This window comes from Malaclemys terrapin, chromosome 16 (genome assembly GCF_027887155.1).
Source record: "Malaclemys terrapin pileata isolate rMalTer1 chromosome 16, rMalTer1.hap1, whole genome shotgun sequence".
NCBI lineage: Eukaryota > Metazoa > Chordata > Testudines > Emydidae > Malaclemys > Malaclemys terrapin.
The window spans coordinates 5,956,214-5,977,806 of record NC_071520.1 but is presented as its reverse complement, the minus strand read 5'-3'; the positions used below and the strand labels follow the sequence as shown (position 1 = coordinate 5,977,806).

At 52.3% G+C, this 21,593-nt stretch overlaps 1 protein-coding gene across 2 annotated transcripts in view; it reads right to left on the bottom strand.

Annotated features, from left to right (window-relative positions):
- The window catches only part of SCARF2 (scavenger receptor class F member 2), a 94,887-nt gene extending 92,830 nt beyond the window's left edge, over nt 1-2,057 (bottom strand). For both annotated transcript variants that reach the window (XM_054006296.1, XM_054006298.1), the window contains exon 1: nt 1,516-2,057. In XM_054006296.1, coding sequence (XP_053862271.1) covers nt 1,516-2,042 — 527 coding nt within the window. In that variant the 5' untranslated portion in view covers nt 2,043-2,057. The remainder of the gene's footprint in view (nt 1-1,515) is intronic.
- Between the last annotated feature and the right edge of the window lie 19,536 nt (nt 2,058-21,593).

The window sequence follows — 21,593 nt, the reverse complement described above, 5'->3', positions numbered from 1 at the left end:
CCAGAGGGGAGACAGTCTCCTCCACGCCAGGAGTCACCAATTGCCACATACTGTACACTCACGGGCAGCAGAGGGCAGGGCAGGATGGGTTCCTCACCAGCTCTGGTGCCCTTTTTTTTACACACGCACAATTGCTCTCCTTCCCACAGACAGGGTAACATGGGCCTTGGCTCATCACGAGACACCCCAGCCCCCGACTAGCCCCCCACCCCAGCAGGGTGGTGTCAGACCCCACCACCCCGCAGTACCGCACAAAAGGGACTTTGTCCTAAAAAAAAAAACAAAAAAACAAAAAAAACCCACCCAGATGCTTCCATTGGAAAGGGGGTGGAGGGGGGGGCTCGTGCAGAAATTCCACAGAATTGGAAAGTCCTCTTGTCTAGGAGGGTTTGTTTGCAAGAGTTTAAATCTAAAGCAGATGGCGCCTCCTTTCCACTGGGTTTTAGGTTACACTTGGGCTGCGTGTTCTCCCTCGGAACCTCGAGGGTGTCTGAGTCTCCCCAGAAATGCCAGCCCTGGGGCGCTCCGCGGGCCGGGCCGAGCGGCGCACGGCTGCTGGCGGGGTTCGGGCTTGGCCGGGGGAAGAGGGAGCTGCCGCATCCCGAGAACCGTAGCCCACGATGGGGTTAATCCTCCCGAAAGCGGCGCTCACTGGAAGGAGGGAGGGGAAGCCAGAGGCATGCGGAGCTCTGAGCTGGCACTCCATGCAGGGATGCCGAGAAACGTGCGACTAAAGTTACAGGCTCGGCCAGCCCGAGCGTGGCAGTGGGGGCGATTCAGGTGACCCCCCCCCCGCGCCGGACCCAGGTGGTTCCGAGGGCAGCTGTGCACGGATGTAGGGGCACACAGAGCCTGCCCGGCCAGGTGCCTGCGGGTCGGGCGGCCGGGGACCGTTAGCTAGAGCCTGCCCCGTCTCCGCATCCACAGGCGGGACCCCAGCCACCCAAAACCTCCTCCGGAGGGGCCGCCGATCCCCAGCGACCAGTACCCCCCCCACACACACACAGTGCTTTGCCCAGCACTGGGGATCGCCCCCAGCAGCCCCAATCCGGGGGGCCAGGCCAGGGCCAGCGGGACCCTCGCCACCAGCTGCCCCTCTCGGGTGGGGATCTCAGGGCCTGCGGGACCCTCGCCCCCAGCAGCCCCAATCCGGGGGGCCAGGCCAGGGCCAGCGGGACCCTCGCCCCCAGCTGCCCCTCTCGGGGTGGGGGGGCATCTCAGGGCCAGCGGGACCCTCGCCCCCAGCTACCCCTCGGGGGGGGGAATCTCAGGGCCAATGGGACCCTCGCCCCCAGCTGCCCCTCTCGGGTGGGGGCATCTCAGGGCCAGCGGGACCCTCGCCCCCAGCTGCCCCTCTGGGGGGGGGGAATCTCAGGGCCAGCGGGACCCTCGCCCCCAGCTGCCCCTCTCGGGAGGGGGGGGGCGCAAGGCAGGGCCCCTCTCCGGCGGGAGGGGGCAGCTCTCTCCGGGTTCCCGCGGCGGGGCAGGGGGCGGCGGGGCCGCGGCGGCTCCTACCCGGTGGCTCCGCACACGTTCCTCCCGCCGGGTCGCAGCTCCTGGGCAGCTCCCCAGCTCAGCAGCAGCAGCAGCAGCGCTCCAGCCCGCCCGGGACGAGGCAGCCCCCGGAGCGCGGCGGCCGGGCCCCCGGGCGCCTCCATCGGCGTCTCCTTCGCTCGGGCGGCTGCGGCGCGCTCCGCTCCCCGGCCCGAGCGCGGCCGCCCTGGCTCCCCGGCGGCGGCTGCCTGCGGGGTCCCGGCCGGAAGCTGCAGTGCGAGCGCGGAGCTGCCCCGCCGCCGCCTCCTCCGCGCCCCTCTCGGCAGCAGCAGGAGGGCGCCCGGCCAGCCAGGAAATTCCACATTGGTTCCCCTGATCCCGGGCCAGGCTCTGGGGGACGCGGAGCCGCCGCCTCCTGCCCGCCCCGGGGCCTCCCCGCCCTGCGCCCGGCCGGGCTGCAGCGCCTCGTCCCGCCACGGTCCTGTCCCCTTCCGAGCCCTTCTCCCCCTGGGGCTCGGGGGCAGAGCGCGGGGAGCGGCCGCCACCATCCCGGGCACCGCTGGTTAGTGTAGGGTCGCTTGGGAGGAGCGGGGCTGCCCCTGGGGGCCGCGATTCCTAGCGAGCGGGCGGAGGGGGTCAGGGGGGCACGGTCCGACCTCGCTGGTGCGCGGGGCTTGCCCGGTGACTTCCAGAATGACCCAGCCTCGCCGCAGCCGGAGCGAGGCAGTTCGCAGCCCGTGTCCGAAGCGTGCTGGGGAGAGAGACAGGGAGGCTGCCGGTCGGTTGCTGCGGAGGGGAAGGCTCTCGCAGCAGCGGTGTGAGGGAGAGGAGCGGAGCGGAGATGGCCTGCCAGTCCCGTAGGGGTGGGAGAGCAAGGGCAGCCGGGACCCGAGAGTAATGGAGAGGGACAAGTTCAAAGCGGGGGAAGAAGCGCTTTGTCTAGGAGATGAGGCTGGAGAACAGATTTCGGAGGTCACTGCCAGCCGCAGATCGAGGGAGGGGGGCAAGACAACATGCAAATGGACTGTCCACATTAGCTGCATCTTTGTGAGAGACGGTGAATCGCAGGAGAGCCAGCCAGCGCTTTCCAGACGTCAAAGCCAAGCCATACAAAGAGGGACTGTGCCCTGGAAAGCGGACTCTGAACGTGACAAAGGGCAAACACGCTCCTTGGATGTCTAAGCGGGGTCCACACTTCAGAAAAGATGTTGAAAAGTTGGAAAGGGTTCCGAAAAGAGCCTCACGGGCTGGCAAACCTGCCCGGGAAGCTCAGGGAAGGGACTATTCTGATCATCTAGTCTGACCTCCTCTAAAACGCAGGCCACAGAACTGCCCACAATAATTCCTAGAGCAGAGCTTTTAGAAAAACCAGCCCGTCTTGATTTAAAATCGTCAGCAAGGGAGAAGTCACCAAACCTTGATAAATTGTTCCAATGGTTAATTATTCTCCCCTTTCAAAAGGTATGCCTTCTTTCCAGCCAGCGTCTAACTTCAACTTCCAACGACTGGATCGTGTTATAACTGTCCCAGGTCCATTGCAGAGCCCGCCGTTCAATGTTTGGTCCCCAGCATCCTACTTACAGCCCGTGATCCAGTCATCACTGAACGGTTCTCTTCCTTAAGCTAAATAGATGGAGCTGTCTGAGCCTCTCACTATACGTCATGTTTTCTACTCATTTAATCATTCTTGTGGCTCTTCTCTGAACCCCTCCAATGTATTAATAACCTTCTTAAAATGTGGGCACCAGAACTGGGCACAGGATTCCAGCAGTGGTCACACCAGTGCCAAAGACAGAGGTAAAGTAACCTCTCTACTCCTGCTGGCTCTACTTAGTTTAGCCAAGAGAAGGGGACTTGGTCACGGTCTACCCGTACCTATGTAGGGAATACAGTTCTGATAGCAGACCGCTATTTAATCTAGCAGAAAAAGGCACAGTGAGATCCAGTGGTTGGAAGCTGAAGCTAGAGAAATTCAGATTAGAAATAAGGGGCACGTTTTTCAGAGGGAGGGTCATTAACCATTGGCAATCTGTAAGGAAATTGCTCCATTACCCGAACTGGAAGTCTTTCTAAAAGATCTGTCATAGTTCTGACAGAGGTTATTGGCTTGATGCAGACATTATTGGGTGAAATGTTCTGGCCTGTGGTATACCTATACAAGTTAGACTAGACAATCATCATGATTCCTTCTGGCCTTCAGAGCAATGGATTTCATCTTCCCTAGGTGAAAAAAAGGTGAGTTTTCAAGCACCTGTTCAAATTTTAGGTTTAACGGGGGGTTGACCAGCTAATGTGCTAACAGAATAGTTTGCCTTGTCTGTGTTAGAATTTTAACATGTGTTAGCTAACACATGTTAAAACACACCTTTTCCCCTGGTCTGACATGGCCAACCAGACCCAGTGGTTTGAGCATTGGCCTGCTAAACCCTGGGTTGAGTTCAATCCTTGAGGGGACCATTTGGGGATTTAGTTGGGGATTGGTCCTGCTTTGAGCAGGGGGTTGGACCAGATGACCTCCTGAGGTCCCTTCCGACCCTGAGATTCTATGATACTCACTGTGATGGTGCAGTAGTTTTTTGGGCAAGCAAGGGAAGAAAAAGAACATCCCCCCAGTAGCTACAGTCACAGGCAGAGTAGTCAGTATTCTTATGACATTTGGATGCTTCAAAAGAATATTGGGTCATGCTGAGCTTGGTAGTCACTGGAGACTCGGGTGGACATCCTGGCTGAACTGAACTCACATTGACTTCAGTGGGGCCAGATTTGATTCATGATGTTTGTCATTGGGTAAATATATAGTTGCTAAGTCATTTCCCAAGTGCACTGTAGTTGTATTTGTTGAAATAAATAGGCAGCAAAGTAAAGTTTTATTACAAGCTCCAAATTTGTTATTTAGCTGTGTGAGTAGAGCACAAATGGAAGAAGCAGGGACCGTCTGTAATGTGGCAGCCCAGACTTCAGAGAAGCAAACCCTGCTGGTGGTGCTGTCACTTGACAACATGGATATGGAAGGTTCTAGGCCAGCATCCCTTCCTATTTGTTTGGCTTTTGCAGAGTTCCTTGAATTCATCACCCTTTGGCTGCTAGTCTTGGAAGCATCACTTCACCTTTTCAGTCTGATCGTTGGCCGTGGCTGGCACGAACGTCCGTCTTGGTGCTCTGTAGTGCAGTGCTGACACTACCTCATGCAAAGGTGCCTCCAGAAATCCGAGTGAGATGGTAAATTCTATGTTGTAAAACATGATGCAGAATATTTGCATCTCCTGGAGCGTTTTGACCTTTGGCCTCCTCCGCAGTATCCAAACTCTGGGGATAACGGTGCTGGCATGCTGATCAACCCATCGACTGCCCGTGAATGTGTGGGCCTTCGACATGATGTTCCAGACAGATCACGTTTTGGCTGAACATTGTTCTTTTTGCAATTGTACTCCAACAGTTATGAATTGCAGGAGCCTCACTCGATTTACTAATAACTAATTTTAGCCACTGACTTGGGCATAGAGGAAAATTGGGGCCTTACAGAAAACTGAGTGCCTGAGCTCCAGGAAAATCATCTGCTCTTTGCACTAGCTTCATCAAAGCCCAAATCCAAAAATCCATTGAGATCATCAGCTCCTAAAGTTTGCAGCTCAGGCAATATCTTCTCTGCTGTGTCTCTGCAAGGCATACCGTTGCTTTCTGTTAACTGGAACAAGTTCTCTCTGAGTATATGGTGGTGCAAGTATCTAAATCAAAATGATTAGACATTCCTTTATTCCCCACTGTGGGGGTGGGGCCAGAGTGGGGGTAGGAAGAGATGGGATGGGGCTGGGGAAGGGGTGGGGTTGGGGCCAGAGTGGGGGTGGGAAGAGGCGGGATGGAGCTGGGGAAGGGGTGGGGTTGGGAAGAGGCGGGATGGGGCTGGGGAAGGGGTGGGGTTGGGGCCAGAGTGGGGGTGGGAAGAGGCGGGATGGAGCTGGGGAAGGGGTGGGGTTGGGGCCAGAGTGGGGGTAGGAAGAGGCGGGATGGAGCTGGGGAAGGGGTGGGGTTGGGGTTGGGGCTGGGGCCGGAGTGGGGGTGGGAAGAGGTGGGATGGGGCTGGGGAAGGGGTGGGGCTGAGGGCAGAATGGGAGTGGGAAGAGGCGGGGCGGGGTGGAGGCTTGGGGGAAGGGGTGGAGTGGGGGTGGGGTTTGGGGTGGAGGGGGTATTGAGTACTCCCCGGGTAGAGAGGAAGTCGGTGCCTATGGCTCTGGGCCCCAGCGAGTCTAATGCTAGCCTTGCTTGGCAGACCCCCTGAAACCTGCTCGCGGCTGCCCCAGACCCCTGAGAGGTTGAGAACCACTGCTTTAGAGGGGTGTACATTTTAATTTGCACTAGAATGCTGCACACTTACTGGCCTGTACGAACTCTGCTGGTGTGTATGAAAAGCTCCCCAGTGCAGATTAATGTAGGATTGTTTGAAATGGGACTACATTGAGGTGCATGTTAGCAGGGGCCACATGGATTAAAATGTACAACCCTCGGCTGTGGACTAAAACACCATGTTGACAAACCATTGGTCACGCTCTGTACGTACCTATAAGGGAACAAAGATTTGATAATGGGCTCTTCAATCAGACAAAGGTAGAACAAGATCCAATGGCTGGAAGTTAAAAGTAGACAAATTCAGGTTGAAAATATGGCACTCATTTTTAACAGTGAGGTGATTAACCATTGGAACAGTTTACCCAGGGTTGTGGTGGATGACTGGCCATTTTAAAAGCAAGATTGGATGTTTTTCTAATGGATACCTTGTAGTTCGAGGAGGAGTTATTTCCGGGTGGTTCTCTGGCCTGTTATGCAGGTCAGACTAGATGATCACAATGGTCCCTTCTGGCCTTTGAATCTCTGAATAGATTTGTTTGTGTGCTGTTCATCTTTGGGACCATGATATCCCAAGCCCTTGTTGCCAATTTCAACAAACCCCCTGATAAACCTCAGGCAGGATTCCGTCATTCTGAGCAGCATCACTCTCTAAGACATGACAGTCATCTGTGACCACTAAACAAGGCACCACAGCATTCAAGAGAAATGATTCCCAGATCGGATCAGACCCAATGTCCATCTAGCCCAGTCTCCTGTTCAGCACCATCTGCTTCAGAGGAAGGTGCAAGAGCCTGCAGTTATGGGCTACCCTGTCCACAGGCAAAGTTTCTCCCTAACTCCTGTCAGTTAGAAGCTGTTTCCTGCCCGGAAGCTTGATGGCATCTATCCCTTCCAAAACTCTTGTTTATAAAAAATGTTTATCAGTAGCAATGCCCAATACTTTTTTGAATCCTGCTGAACTTTTTCACTCAATGATATCTTGTGGCAATGAGTTCCACAGGTTAATTGTGCACTGCATGAAACAGGGCCATTTTAAATGTGCTGACTTTCAATTTAATTTAGTGCCTCCTTGTTCTTAGGTAGATGACAAGGTGAATAGAAACACCCAATCTACTTTCTCTGTACCAGTGACAAACCCGCTGCTGCTTAATGCTGACTTATGAGGAGAGGCTGAGGGAACTGGGATTGTTTAGTCTCCAGAAGAGAAGAATGAGGGGGGATTTGATAGCTGCTTTCAACTGTTTCTAAACCTGAAGGGGGGTTCCAAAGGGGATGGAGCTCGGCTGTTCTCAGTGGTGGCAGATGACAGAACAAGGAGCAATGGTCTCAAGTTGCAGTGGGGGAGGTCTAGGTTGGATATTAGGAAACACTATTTCACTAGGAGGGCGGTGAAGCCCTGGAATGTGTTACCTAGGGAGGTGGTGGAATCTCCTTCCTTAGAGATTGTTAAGGCCCAGCTTGACAAAGCCCTGGCTGGGATGATTTAGTTGGGAATTGGTCCTGCTTTGAGCAGGGGGTTGGACTAGATGACCTCCTGAGGTCCCTTCCAACCCTGATATTCTATGATTCTATGATGGCTCCATTAGCTTCAGCACATTTGCAGAGGTTTCCCCTTAATTTTTGTACCTTATATCACAGCAGGCATTAAGGTGTCCAGACAGAGCTCTCAGGGTCAGTGCTGTGTTTGCTTCATTCCAGGCCTGTGCTACATCCCAAATGCTCCAGGATTTTACATGAGCAATGGACTGTGGGTAAGTAAATTTAGGCCTGATCATGCCAATTCTTGACTGGCTTCCTGGTGGTCCAACCTTGTCTGTATTCCAAAGCTAGATTTTAGAAGGCGGTTTAGTTTTGTAGCTGCTTTTATAACATCCATGTTGCTTCCTCCCTGAAGATCATGAAATCCCTTCTTATTCCCTGTTCTTTGGGGGGCTGTAATGTAGGAGTCACCAGGGGGTGCTGTTACATATAATGTTACCCATTCTTTTTCCCAGAGTGTGAGTGCTGGTCAGTTGTTGAAGAAATGCTGTGTTAACGTTAGTTGTGTGTTTGGGGAGCTGTGGCAGGCAGCAAGGGAGTGTGCTCTCTGCCTTAATCCTTCTAGCTAGAGTCACTTTTGGAGGCAGATTAGCTCCCTGTGGATTGGGCACTGATGTTGGGCTGAGATTCATGAAAGAAGGAAGTAGATGCGAGTCATTTGTGACCATCTCTGTTCCAGGACTGGTGTCTATAGCATTAAATAAACAAGTTGTCCTAAGAATATACCCAGACGCTGCGTCCCTGATTTCTGCTCCAATGGGAAGCTGCCCTGCAGGGCCCTGACCCTTGCTTCTGCTCAGTAAAAGGGAATGAACTTCTGTCCCTGACAGCCTGGCCCTGTATCTGGCTGCCTTTCTGCCGTCCTGTTTCCAGTACAGAGTTTTCCTTATTGCCCATTCTTTGAGCAGCCCCTTTTGAAGTCCCACTGGCTGCTTCCTCCCCACTGCATTCTTGTCATGCAGCGGGCTTACTTCTAGAGTCCTTTTCAGGGGACTTCTTGCATTCCCGGCCTTCCTTCTATTACTCCGGGCATGCAGGGCTGGAGGCTCCTGCAGCCATGAAAATCAATGGGGCTTTTCACTGACTTTTGGGGCAGCAGAAGCACGCGCCTCGCTCATTCCTGGTTCCACACTTGCTTTTTGTCTCCTTGCCAGCCTGCGTCCCCATCCCTTCCAGTGCCAGTGGCTGGGAGCACCAGTGCTGTGATTCTCAGGCAGTGTCTTGCTGTCAGCAAAAGGCAGCTGCTCGGCCGTTTCCTCTCTGGCTGGGAAGTTTTATTTTTTGGATCATTTTATTTTCTGCTCTGGAAGGCAAACTCCCTTGGGCCATGGCTGGCCGTATTTGTGACCCAGCGTTTACTGGGTCCTTAGTCCCCTATGAATATGGGATCCAGGGAGTCTCAACTCCAGGAACGTTAGCCTAGACATGGCCTGTCTCGCTGCCCTCTGGATCTGGGCTCTGTGGCAAGCAGCCACTGGAGTTTGCCTTTCTTTTCTCATTGTGATTCTCCCTGAGGGTGACCAGACAGCAAGTGTGACAAATCGGGATGGGGGTGGGGGGTAATAGGAGCCTATATAAGAAAAAGCCCCAATGTTGGGACTGTCCCTATAAAATCGGGACATCCAGTCACCCTATTCTCCCCTGACCCCTTCATTGTCATAGAACCATAGAATCTCAGGGTTGGAAGGGACCTCAGGAGGTCATCTAGTCCAACCCCCTGCTCAAAGCAGGATCAATCCCCAACAAGCTGGATCTCCCTGGTTTTCAGATTTAGCACCAGGCCTCCACTTTCCCGTCAGGAGAACAGGACCCTGGCAAGATTTACATCCAGTTATAATCCGCCACCGGCTTTCACTGCATCCACAGAGCGCGCTTACCGCAGACAGCACCAAGAGGCAGAACCAGCACCTCCTGGGAGTATTTCTGTCTTAAAGAGTTTGAAAAGAAGCTGCGATTTGCTAGGTTCCCCACCACACGCTAGTCACCAATCACCCCAGCTCAGGGACATGAATACAGCAACCCTGTGTTCATTGCTCAGTAGATATTTACACAAAGAGGCAGGTTAATTTCTACGTTGGTTACTGAGGGCTCAGGCTAAGTTTGCCCTGGTGCATCTCTCCCCCACAGGCTCCGGAGTACATTGGGGCTGCGTGGAGTCGGTCCGGTATCCGATTCCTGCAGAGCGGAGGTTCCCACAGGGCCTCAGCCTCTCGCAGGACTGTGCAGCTGTGTGAATGGCCCTTAGCCAGAGAGAGAGTGGCGTCTCTGGCTAGTCCTCAGTACGGCCCACTGGCTAGACCACCAGCTCGTCCCTGGCAGACACTGGCTAATTGCTGGGGGTTTGGAGAAGCCACTGGGGATGCTGTGTTGAGGAGGAGGAGAGGGATTTATGGTCCCTGGGACGAAGGCTTGGATTCTTGCCTGAGTGAGTCCGGATGGGTTCACCCAACTGAGACTCACCCTCATACCCAGTCTGTTCCCCTCAGGCGACACGCCAAACCCTGCTGCAGATCTCCACTCCCAGGACAGAAACACAGACACTTAACCACCCTCCCGACTCCCCCCGGCCAGGCCAGAGTCCAGGAGCTTGGGCAGGAGACCTGGCAGAGGGTGGGCAGGGGCGATGGGCCAGTGCTGCCAGCAGGCCTGTGTTGAGGGAGGAAGGCAGGGCTGAGGGCAGGTTCCCACTACAGAAGGCCTGGGCCCAGCAGGCAGCTCTGGGGCTAGTGCAGCCCCCACAGGATACGTAGCCCCAGCTCGCCGCTAGCAGGGGTGAAGGATGCCCGAGGTCTGTAACAGGAATGTAGCACTGCCGCCCCCTGGTGGCCATGCTGCTGAGCTGCAGGATGAGGCAAAGTGATGGTCCTCTGTCAGCCTGCACACAACCCTCCTGAGCCAGGAAGAGTCACTCAAAGGCTCAGTGGTGTCTGTAGATAATCCACATTCCCGACGTACAAATGGATCAGGGCTTTAAGCCCTCCTGCTTCCGGGCACGAGCCGGACATTAGCTGGAGGGTGGGCCCAGGCACCTCGTAGTGCCACCTGGCAAGGGGCACCGAGGGGCTCTGAGGGGTTACAGGGATATCCTGGGGCTGGTAGGTACATTCTGGTTCACCAGAGTGTGATGGGAGGGCTCACATAAAAGCCGGGGGGGGGGAGGGGTGTTTCACACTATCATAGTGAAAGGCGTCCAAGCCTATTTGCGAGGAGTGATCTATATACACTGAAAACTGTGGTCGTAAAGTCTGTTTCAGCTGAGGTGAAAAACAGGTTTTCAGTCAACCAACATAGGAACGGCCAGACTGGGTCAGACCAAAGGTCCGTCTAGCCCAGTGTCCTGCCTTCCGACATTGGCCAATGCCAGGTGCCCCAGAGGGAATGAACAGAACAGGGAATCATCAAGCGATCCATCCCGTTGCCCATTCCCAGCATCTGGCAAACAGACATATAGAACTTGCTTATTATAGAAACTTCTCTTACCTTTTGAAACTTAAGACTGTAACTCATTTGTGTGTGTATGTTTGCCTGCTTTAATCTTGTACATAACTCTTGTTTCCTTTCCCTAGTTAATAAATCTTCAGATAGTTTATTGTAGGATTAGCAACAAGCATTGTTTTTGGTGTGAGATCTAAGGTGTGATTGACCTGTGTTAAGTGACTGATCCTTTAGGACTGGGAATAACCTGAATATTTCTGTGATTCTTGGTGTAAGGGACCGTCTGTCACAAAGGTAGGCTCACCTGGGTAGCCAGATAGACCGGAGTACCCATGGAGGACTGTCTGTGACTCCATGTTTAGCTGTTATAGTGCCTGAGGAGTTTACACTTGATAACTGGTGGGTGAAATCCACATATAAAATTCACAGCCAATTTGGTGTTTGTGCCCTGGTTCCTAATAGTCTGCCCTGAGGTTGGTTCTCACATTCTTGAGTCACTGCAGGCAGTTTGACAGTGTATTGCCGCGATAGGTGACTACATATTGGTCCAAGAGGTCCCAGAACACATGGTTAACAAAGTGCTAGAAGGTTGCAGGGGCGGTCATAAGATCAGACGGCATCACTACATTCTCTAAATGATCATAATGGCTTTGGAAGGTGGTCTTCCATTCATCCCCTGCCCAGATGTGCACCAAGTTACAACCCGCCCTCCCCCCAACAAAAGGTCCACTTTTGTAGATAGCCAAGAAGACCTTACATGGTCTAGCAGCTCAGAGGTCAGAGCTAAGGAATACCTATGTAGGGTGGTTGGCTCTGTTTCAGACATTGTGTAGTTTCAACCCTAAAGGGCCTGTGCTCCAGACTGCAAATCTATGGGGCAATTGTAGTCCCAGTGCGGGGGTAGGGTAGCTGCATTATTTTCCTCAAAAACACCCCCCTAGTCTTGTTATTGACAGGTAGGTTGAGGGTCAGTCCTGAGTATGGCCCCATCTGACTCCCCACCAGTGCCCGGGATTCCCTTGAGATGAGCACTGCCTCATGCTAGAGGGGTCTACCCAGGTCCAAAGACCCATGGCCGGCAGTGAGCAGACAGACTTGCTGGCAACATTTGTAGGGGAAGCTGATGTTTTGTTACCACCAGAAGACCTGGGGGTTGTAGAGAGCCAGAAATGAGACACTGCGTATCAGCGGGAAATACAGGTAATGGATTGCACTGAATCCCAGTGCCGCTCGGTGTCCGTGGAAGGTGACTTCCAGGGATGCAGTCTCTTCCTCCATCAGACCTGGGGACAGGAGTGACCAGACTATCATCTCTAGGAGGTCCAGGGTAGATTTCAGCCATTCGGGGATTTCCACAGCTTGAGCTGTACTGGTATCTATAAAGTTATCAGCAGCATCAGAATCAACAAGGGCCCAGTGTGAAGGTATCTGTCAGCACTCACCCAGAATGCATAACTGTATCCATACTTGAAAGTGTGCTGGGGACCTATGTGGCCCAGGGCACGTTCCAGTCAGGTCTCTCTGGGCTAGTGTTTGCAAAGGGCAGGCAGCCAGAGCGGGGCTGGGCTCACTGCCATAAAAACATAGGTTATTACACCAGCATCGCTCTGCTCCTTGGTGGTCAGATGCCAGTGAGCCAGACTGACCCGCCTGGGCTCGGGGGTCTGGGGTGCAGATGAGGGGCCGGGGTATCGAAAGGACAGCTGCGACACCCTTTTTTCTCCTCCCTTCACTCACACAACTGGTTGTCAATACAGAGAGCTAAGTTGATGAAGGCATCCAGACTTGTAGGTGTTTCTGCCTGGACCTGCTCGTCCTTGGTCTCTTCCTGGAGCCCGCCTTGAAACGGAGAAAGCCGAGCTGTCCCATTCCATTCTGCGTCAGCAGTGAGCCATTGGAGAGGTGAGGTGTACGAGCTAGCCCGGCCCGGTCAGATCCTCCGCAGGGTGGCTTCGGCTGAATAGCATGGAAGAGTTGAGAATGCCTGCAAGGAAGTGTTCCAACCCTCCATCACTGGGGTGTTTTGTTCCAAGAGGGGAAGGCCAGTCTAACACTTCCACTTTTGCCTGCTCTGTGGAACAGGTCTGGGGTGGAGCAGGAAAAATAGTTGGCATTGATTGAGGAACCCTCTGGATTTTTGGCTGCTTCTATCAAAATGCTCAAGCTGAGGTACCTGGGACCTTGTTTGGGAAGCAGGGCCATGACCCATGCCTGGCTGTGGTGTTTTCTTTGGGCCAGCGGGCCACTTGTTCCCAAAGGGGCTGATTCTCAGCCAAAAATTGCATCACCTGAGCTCACCGCGCATGATTTTCTGCCTGGAGATGGTCAACCTGCTCCTGTGGTCCTGGTGTCCGTTGGGATGTGCTGGGGGGCGGTGAGCCTGCTGCTTCCAGTCCCTCACTGAGGCCATTTCCACAGAGGGAGTTAGGGGTGTAGCCCATGCAAACTTTCACAACTGGGGCTTGGGTGGTCAGGCATAGTGGCTAGAGCAGTGACGGTCAGAGGCCAAGAACAGCATTGAAGGGCACAGCCCGAGTCAGGAACCAGGGGTCAGAGCCAAGGCTCAGAGCTGGGGTCAGTTGTCCAAGAGCGAACTGGCAGGCAGATCTGTAGCTACAGCTGGCGGAGGAGTCTGTCTTGTTGCACAGACACTTCTGGGAACCCCTCCTGGGCTTAAATAGGGAGCCTGGACCAATAAGGGGCCATGGGAGAAGCTGTCAGTTCGGCCATCTGGGGTGGTACTTTCTGTGGTAGGTACGTCCATAGGGTCTATGTGCTAACGCTGCTGGGTAACAACATGGAGGCACTGGCCATCCTGCACCCTGCCCATCTGGGTTGGGATCTCTGCAGCACCTCACACCCTGGCATCCTTCACCTAGGAGGTAAACGGACAGCAAGAAAGAGGGCTGTTGGCCAGGCCTGGCTGAAACCATTGGAGAGAACTTTGGGTGAGAAAAGCTTCTTTAGACAGGAGGGTCAAACCCGGTAGGTACGTTTAGGCTCCAGAAAGCGTGTTATTGATTGTGTTTTGTACGTAACCATCTGTTTCCAATGTTCTGACTCACTAGCTCTAGACTGTTCTTTGCTAATATTCTTGTTTTCGCTCGTGTGTGTTTAGCAGAGCTGGGTTCTGAGGCCTAGCTAAGAAGCTGATGTGTTGGGAACAGCAGTCCTGGTAACTCAGTGTTAAAGGGGAGCAGGGGCTGGATACTACAGGGAACATTTGGAGGACTTGGGGCCTTTCTAGCGCTCGCTGTGCAGAGAGAGCGAGGCCTGGGAGGCAGTTCTTGTGCTACCGGAGGCTGGTGGTTTCAGGGAGCTGATCCCAGCAGGGCCAGACAAGACGTCCTCACAGGAAGGGCAGGGGCCTCACAACCCTGGGTACCCCTGGGAGTGTCACCGATGGGTACAGTGAGTAACTTCCCTGGGGCGGGTTAGTCCACCATTATCCACTGCAGGGCTCTGGCCACTGTTGGAAACAGGCCCTGGGCAAGATGGACCATGGGTCTCTGGCAGTTCTTGGGCTCCTCCACGGGGCAGTGCTGTATTTCCTACATGCCATGTTATATTTATTACGGACGAAAGTCCAGTCTTTGCTTTAAGGCAGGAGCACTGGTGCCCCAGAGGAATGTCATCTGGAGTAAGCCTGCACTGCCACGCGTGGGGATGGCACAGGGCTATGCCAGTGTGAACAGAAAATAGGGGATGCTGGCCTTACCCTAGTTTCATGTCACAAAGGAAGAAGAGGCCTCTTGCCTGCACTTCTAGAATTTACTATATTGGACAAGCTCCACATCGCCCAGGGATACATCACTCAGCACATCAGATGGGCAGTGCTCAAGGCAGGGCTCCTGCCTCAGGATAAAAATAAACGTAATTCAGCTGCGTCATCCACTCAGTTTCCAGTTCATCCTGTGCACTGAACAGGCCGGGGTTCGGCAGGAACAACATCTGTGAGCATAGAATTAAGGACGGGATCACAATGCATACACACCAGAAGGCGGAATTAAGGCTGCATGGACATAACTGACATTTCCTGCCTCTTCAGCTCTTCATTGTGCAGCCTTAATGTGCTTTGAACAATTTTTACATGGAATTATTAGAGCATTAATTAACACTATCAAGCCTAATGACCGGTGGTTGAGATACAGAGTACCCTTTAGAAAGAGATGGCCAGTTCTGACGTAAAAAGGCTCCAGGTGATGAAGAATCCACTACATCACTTGGTAGGTTGCTGCAATGGCTAATTATTCTCAGTTAAAAATTTGTGACTTAGTTCTAGGCTTGGCAGAATTTGATTGTTTAAACATGTCATTGGACAATGTTGATATTTATTTTGAAGCATTTTTATGAACAATTTAACTTTTTACAGTTGTGGGGAATTATTGGAGGGATTGGACAATTGTTTCATGACAGAAGCGCTTTTGAATTTCAAAAAAGTAAAGCTTTATAAACCATTGAAACACCAATTGTCAGCATCATGTCAAAGTATACAAAGTAAATACCCCTTATGTCAAATCATAACTGTTGTCAATATTCATTCACTAGCCCATTTGCAACAAGCCTGACCCAGACGTCTAAATTACCGGGTTTTGATTCTGATGAGTTCTCAAGCAGAGAACTCCCCCACCCCCCTTTTGCCTATCTGTGAATTCTTCTTATTGATGGAAATGTTTTTTTCACCCATTTGTGTGTATACAGTGAAATTGACATTTACCGATCTCAAATCCTTCCAAATCTACCTATTTCCAGTTTGAATGTTTTATCTTTAAATTCCAGCCCTTGAACCTTGGCCTGCCTTGGTTTGCTAACTTAAATATCTCTATCAGAGACCTTCTCCCCACATAGGTATTTACAGCCCGCGATCCAATCATATCTCAACCTTCTCTTGAAGAAACTAAATAGTTTTAGCTTTAGTTTCCCTGGGGAAGGTAGGTTTTCCCGACTTCAAGTCATTTGTGTGGCTCTTATCTGAACACTTTCCAATTTGTCAACCTCTCTTTTTGAAACGTGGACACCAGAACTGGATGTATGATCCTAAAACTGTCTCACTCGTGCCATATACAGAAGTTATCCCATCTCCTTACTCCTGCTTGATGGTCCTCTGCTTAACGTCCAAGGGCCACAGTAGGCTTCCTACACACTGCAGTGCACTGGGAGCATGTTTAGTTGGTTTCCACCAGAACATTGACATCCTTCTCCATGTCCCTGCTTTCCAGGAGACGGCTCTGTATCCTGTCATTGTGACCTATATTCTTGGTTCCTAGACGGATGACTTTGCATTGGGCTGCATTAAACCACATTTGTTTGTGCCCAGGTTACTGAGTGATCCAGGGTTTAAACAGTGAAATCCTGGATTGGTCTGTTTCCTTCTGCAAACCCTGTGGACGTCAGTCACTCAGGGGAGGAAGGTGGGTCGAAGTGGTTTGTTTCCACTCGAGGGTTAATAAAGGCGACTCCCTGTCCTAGGTGGAGCTGTCGTGTTTTTCTGTGTTCTGAGCTGCATGTGAGTAGAAGCATAAAGAGTGTCTACCCCACAAAGAAGCCCCATGGCAGTGAGTCTGAGAACCTGGGTTCTATCAATGGTTCATTGTCAAACTGGGAGGGTGTACCCTAGTGGGGTCCCCCCGGATCCAGTCCTGGGTCCGGTACTATTCACTATTTTCATTAATGATTAGGATAAGGGAGTGAAGAGTATGTTTATAAAATGTGCAGAAGACACAAAGCTGGGAGGGGTTGGAGACAGCTTGGAGGACACAATTAGAATTCAAAATGACCATGACCAGTTGGAGAATTGGTCTGAAATCAGCAAGGTGAAATTCAATAAAGACAAGTACAAAGATCTTGACTTCAGATGGAAAAATCAAATGCACAGCTACAAAATGGGGAATAACTGGCATGGTACAGTACTGCTGAAAATAATCCGGGGGTTATAGTGGATCATGAATTGAATATGAGTCAATAGTGTGACGCAGCTGCAAAGCAGACTAATATTGTGGGGTGTATTAACAGGAGCATTGTATGGGAATTGGGGGGGGTAATTGTCCCACTCTACTTGGGGTCAGCTGGAGTACTGTGTCTAATTCTGGACACCACACTTTAGAGAAGATGTGGGCAAATTGGAGAGTGTCCAGAGGAGAGCAACAAAAATGATAAAAGGTTTTGAAACCTCACCTATGAGGGAAGGTTAAAAAACCCCCAATAACAACTGGATATGTTTAGTCAAAAGAAAAGAAGATGGGGGAGGAGGGGGAAAGACCTGATAATAGTCTTCAATTATGTTAAGGGCTGTTATAAAGATGACTGTGATCAATTGTTCTCCATGTTCGCTGAAGGTAGGACAAGAAGTAATGGGCTTAATCTGCAGCAAGGGAGATTTTAGGTTAGACAGCAGAAAAAACTTTAACCACAAGGGTAGTTAAGCTCTGGTGTAGGCTTCCAAAAGAGCTGTGGAATCCCCATCATTGGAGATTTTTAAAAACAGATTGGACAAACACCTGTTAGACCCTCCTTATGTTTACTTGAGCCTGCCTCAGTGTAGGGGGCTGGACCTGATGACCTCTTGAGGTCCCTTCCACCCCTACATTTCTATGATTCTATAAGGGGAGACATGATTACAATCTAGAACTACCTACATAGAGAACAAATATTTAATAATGGGCTCTTCTGTCTAGCAGAAGATATAACCTGATCCAATGGCTGGAAGTTGAAGGTAGACAAATTCAGGCAGGAAATGAGGTGTGAATTGTTAAGGGTTGAATATAATTAACAATTGGAACACAGTTTACCAAGGGTTGTGGTGGAGTCTCCATCACTGGCCATTTTAAAAATCAAGATTGGATGTTTTTTTGAAAAGATCTGCTCCAGGAATTACTGTGGGGCAGGGCTCTGGCCTATATGAGGCAGGAGGTCAGACTAGATGATGACAAAGATCCCCGCTGATCTTAACATCTATGAACAACACAGGCCAGACATGGCGTTGCTCCTTCCACCAGTTCAGGGAGCTCTTCCCGTGCAAGGGGACCACGACCTGTCTGTCCAAGGTGTCCCTAGTCAGAGAACAGGCAGTTCTCAACCAACCTTGGAAGAAGTAGAGGTGTAACCTTGCACGGTGTCGATTGGTCCCAAAGGTGCATGCTAGCATATTGCCAAGGAGTTGAAGACAGCGCCTTAGTGATGTCTGAGGGCTTCCCTGAATCATCCCTACCAGTCCCGACAGTCACAAATCTGTTTGAAAGAAGGTACACGCCGGCTGTCCCTGAGGCCATGTATGCCCCTATAAATGGTATTCCTTGCACTGGCACTAATGTTGGTTTCTTTACATTCAGCTATAGGCCTGACTCTCAGAACAGAGCCTTCTGCCTGGATGACAACATCGCCTGGAAAGAGCAGCCTTTGAGAAGCCAGTCGCTGAGGTACAAGTAAGCCACCACTACCGCTCGAACCTTCAAGAACACTCTTGGGGCTGAAGATGGACCAACAGAAAAGTCACTTGTTATTGGAAATGATCTTTGCCGACAGTGAATCGTAGCTATTTCCTGTGTGATGGGAATTTGGCTATATAGAAAGAGGTTTTTTTCTAGGTAAAGGGATGAAAACCAATCACCTTCCTCTAGAGCAGGAATTATGATTAAGAGTCACCATCCTGGTCTTTTTAGGTTTCACAAATTTGTTCTTAGATCTAAGAGTGGCCTCCAATCTCCATCCTTTTTCAATAGGAGGAAATATTCTGAATAGAACCCCCTGCCCCTGTGAGGGGAAGGGACTGGCTCTATCGCTCCTAGCTGGAGGAGTGTCCAGCTCTTGCCTTAGAAGACCATGAGAGGGTCCAGGAATGGGTGTGAAAGGTAGTGGCAAAAACTGGATGGCATAGCCCCATGTTATGACCACCAAGATCCATTGGTCTACGGTGATCTGCTCCCAGGCCTGGTGAAATTGGATAAGGCGGTCCCCACAGGGAGTGAGGTTGGAGATGTTGGAGGGCAGATGAGGAAGTCACCCCTGAAACTCCCATTGTGTTGTTGCTGCTGGATGAGGTACTCATGCTTCCCCCTCTTTCCATCGCTGACAATTTCAGGGCCTCATTAGAAGGGTAGCGAGTGCTCTACAGCTCCCTCTGGAGGATGTCAAAGACTAGCAGCACAGACTGCTTAATGTTTTGCACTCAGCAACACCCTCCAGAGTGGCACCACCTGTTAATGAGGCTCTCCTAGATCCAACTCAGACAGCATGGCAGAGGCCATGCCACCACCATCCAAACAGGTTCCAGGTGAAACTATTCACTGAATCTGACCCAGATTAGTGAGTAGGTGCAGTCCCTCCCCCCCATGAACTTTTTGGGGCACATTTACTATTCACCAAATTTTTGTTTGCCTCTCTACTCCAGCAGAAACTTTGTGCAACACCTGCTGATTCATGATCGGAACCCTTAGGGTTCGCAATAGTGGGAATCACAAAACAGGCCTTTCAAAATCCTGAGATTTTAAAAGTGTCAGGTTCTGTACATTGACCTTCTGATGTTTCCATCCCAGCCTGGAGGAGCCACTCCAGCTTTTCTCCCCACACAGGAGGGCTAGACTGACCCTTGTTTTAAAGGCCAGCTGAGATTCTCCCATATTCATAGGAGTCCAGGAGCTGGGGTTTCATTGAATTCATCACAGATCATGAGACTCTAACACCCTGAGACACAAGCTTTCACTCTCAGCTCTCTCGCCAACAAAAGTTGGTTCAATGAAAGGTATTAACCCCCCCAGCCCACCTCTCTGATGTCCTGGGACTGACATGGCTACAACACTAACATCCTGAGTCAGCCACACTAGACAGCAATTATAGGTGAGGCCTTGACAGTGGGGAACACCATGGTAGTGATGTAAGAGGGGACCTCATCTTCAGGGCAAGAACTACTTACAGGCAGGGGTGGTTTTGTGTGAGCACCAGGGCGAGCAAGCCCTCTTCCAGGGACTTTGCTTGAAGACTTGTGTGCCAAGGGGAAGAGGAGCAGGAGATGCGTTAGTAGCAAGGAGTCTGTCATGGGCAGGGAGAGAATTGCCAGCTGGAGGGAGGCTAGTCCCCAGCCCCACCCCTTCCACACCAGAGCTCACAGCCCCACACCGTGGCCACGGGCCCCCACCCCAGGTTAATGCCCACAGCCCCGGGAGGGTGGGTAGCACGGCTACAGCCTCCCCAGCCCCAGAAGGCATGGCCCAAGCCTGAACTGGGGCCACCACACAGAAAGAGCTGCAGAGCAGGAAGGGGTCTGGGGCAGGGCCATGCCTGGCTGCTTGGGGAGGTACAGCCACCCCTAGTCTAGGATACCCACCGCCCATAGAGCATTGGGTAACCCCAGAGGGGGAACGACTGAGGGTAGCATTCCTAGGGCCTGCAGCAGGGCTAATCCTCCGAACCCCTTTCGCAGGAGACTCAAGAATGAGGACTAAGGGCCAGGGCGGCTTTCTCCCAGCAGCTGTGCACATGCTGGGGCTTTTAATGAAAGCAAGCTGCTTTAGCCTCCCCCTCTCAGGCAGGGGAAACTTTATGAGCCAGGAAACCATTTCCACATTGCTTTGGTTCAGCCCCTGCTTGGCAGCCCGGCAGCTAGTTGATTTACAAGGGGGAAAACTGCACGCGGGAGGCAGATGCCCCTACGGGTTCACAGGCCCACCTTAGCCCCCTGGCCTGCAGCAGGGACGGCAGGACGCCCCTTCTGCATTTGTGGGATCTGTTTTATGCCCCGGGAGCAGGTGCCAGCAGTGGCAATGGGCCCAGCGGGTACCAAGTCATTGTGAAGGGTGCTGTGTGCTAGTTCTTCCAGAGGATGTAGGACAGCCCTTTGAATAGTTACGGCCCTTCCCCCCACCCCCCTTTCAGTTGCACAGGACCCTGGACCCCCAATTTTCCCCCCTCCTCCAAAAGCAGCCTGCATTTTAGTGCCTGCCCTCTGGGCTACTCCCTTGGGGGCCGAGGGCAAAGGCTCAGAGCAGATTGCTAAGAGGTACTCAACAATACTCAGCTAATGGACCGTGCAAGCCCCAGGCAGGACTACTCTAAGCCAGCCCTGAGCGTGCTGAGAGGCAAGTCCTTCTCCCCTGCAGCCCAGGCTCACCGGCCTAACAAACAGCAGCGACGCTAGTCTAGGTACGGTGGTAGGTTTAATACAATCTCAGTTCTTTTTTCAAACCCAGGGGGCCCAAGACAACCCAGCAGTGCAGACAGCTGGGCCACATATAAATCACAGTTCTAACAGCAGCACATTTCCCCCTCCCCTCCCTGAACCCCCCCCCGCCCATTTACCTCATTCCCAGGCACAGGTGCTTCCCCTTGTGCTGCACTCAGCACCCCACCCTTCCTCCTTCAGCTGCTGGGCAAGGGAAGCGCTGGCACAGGCTGGCTGGGTGCAGTCTGTGCAGAGACCAGCCGCGCTGCCCCCCAGACTCTGTTCACAGCTAGGTTAAGCAGCAGCTTGGAGAGGCATTACCCTCCTGGCATGCTCTGCTACTGGTCCTCACCCATCCCCTCCCACCCTACATACAATCCCTCAGCTGGGCAGGCCCTGGCCTCTAGTGACCAGGTTACAGGCTTTGGCTGGTGAGGGCAGGGGGGCTTTGGGAGCGTCATGTACTGGAGTTCCATCCCTTGAAGACAGCTGGGCTGCTCTGGCCCTGCACAGCCTGGGAACAGCCCAGCCAGCAGAGGGAAATCCAGCGCAAACTCTTCCATAAAGAATCTACAACCCCTCTCCTACCCCTCACAGAGCGAAGTCCACCCTCAGCTTAATCCCCAAC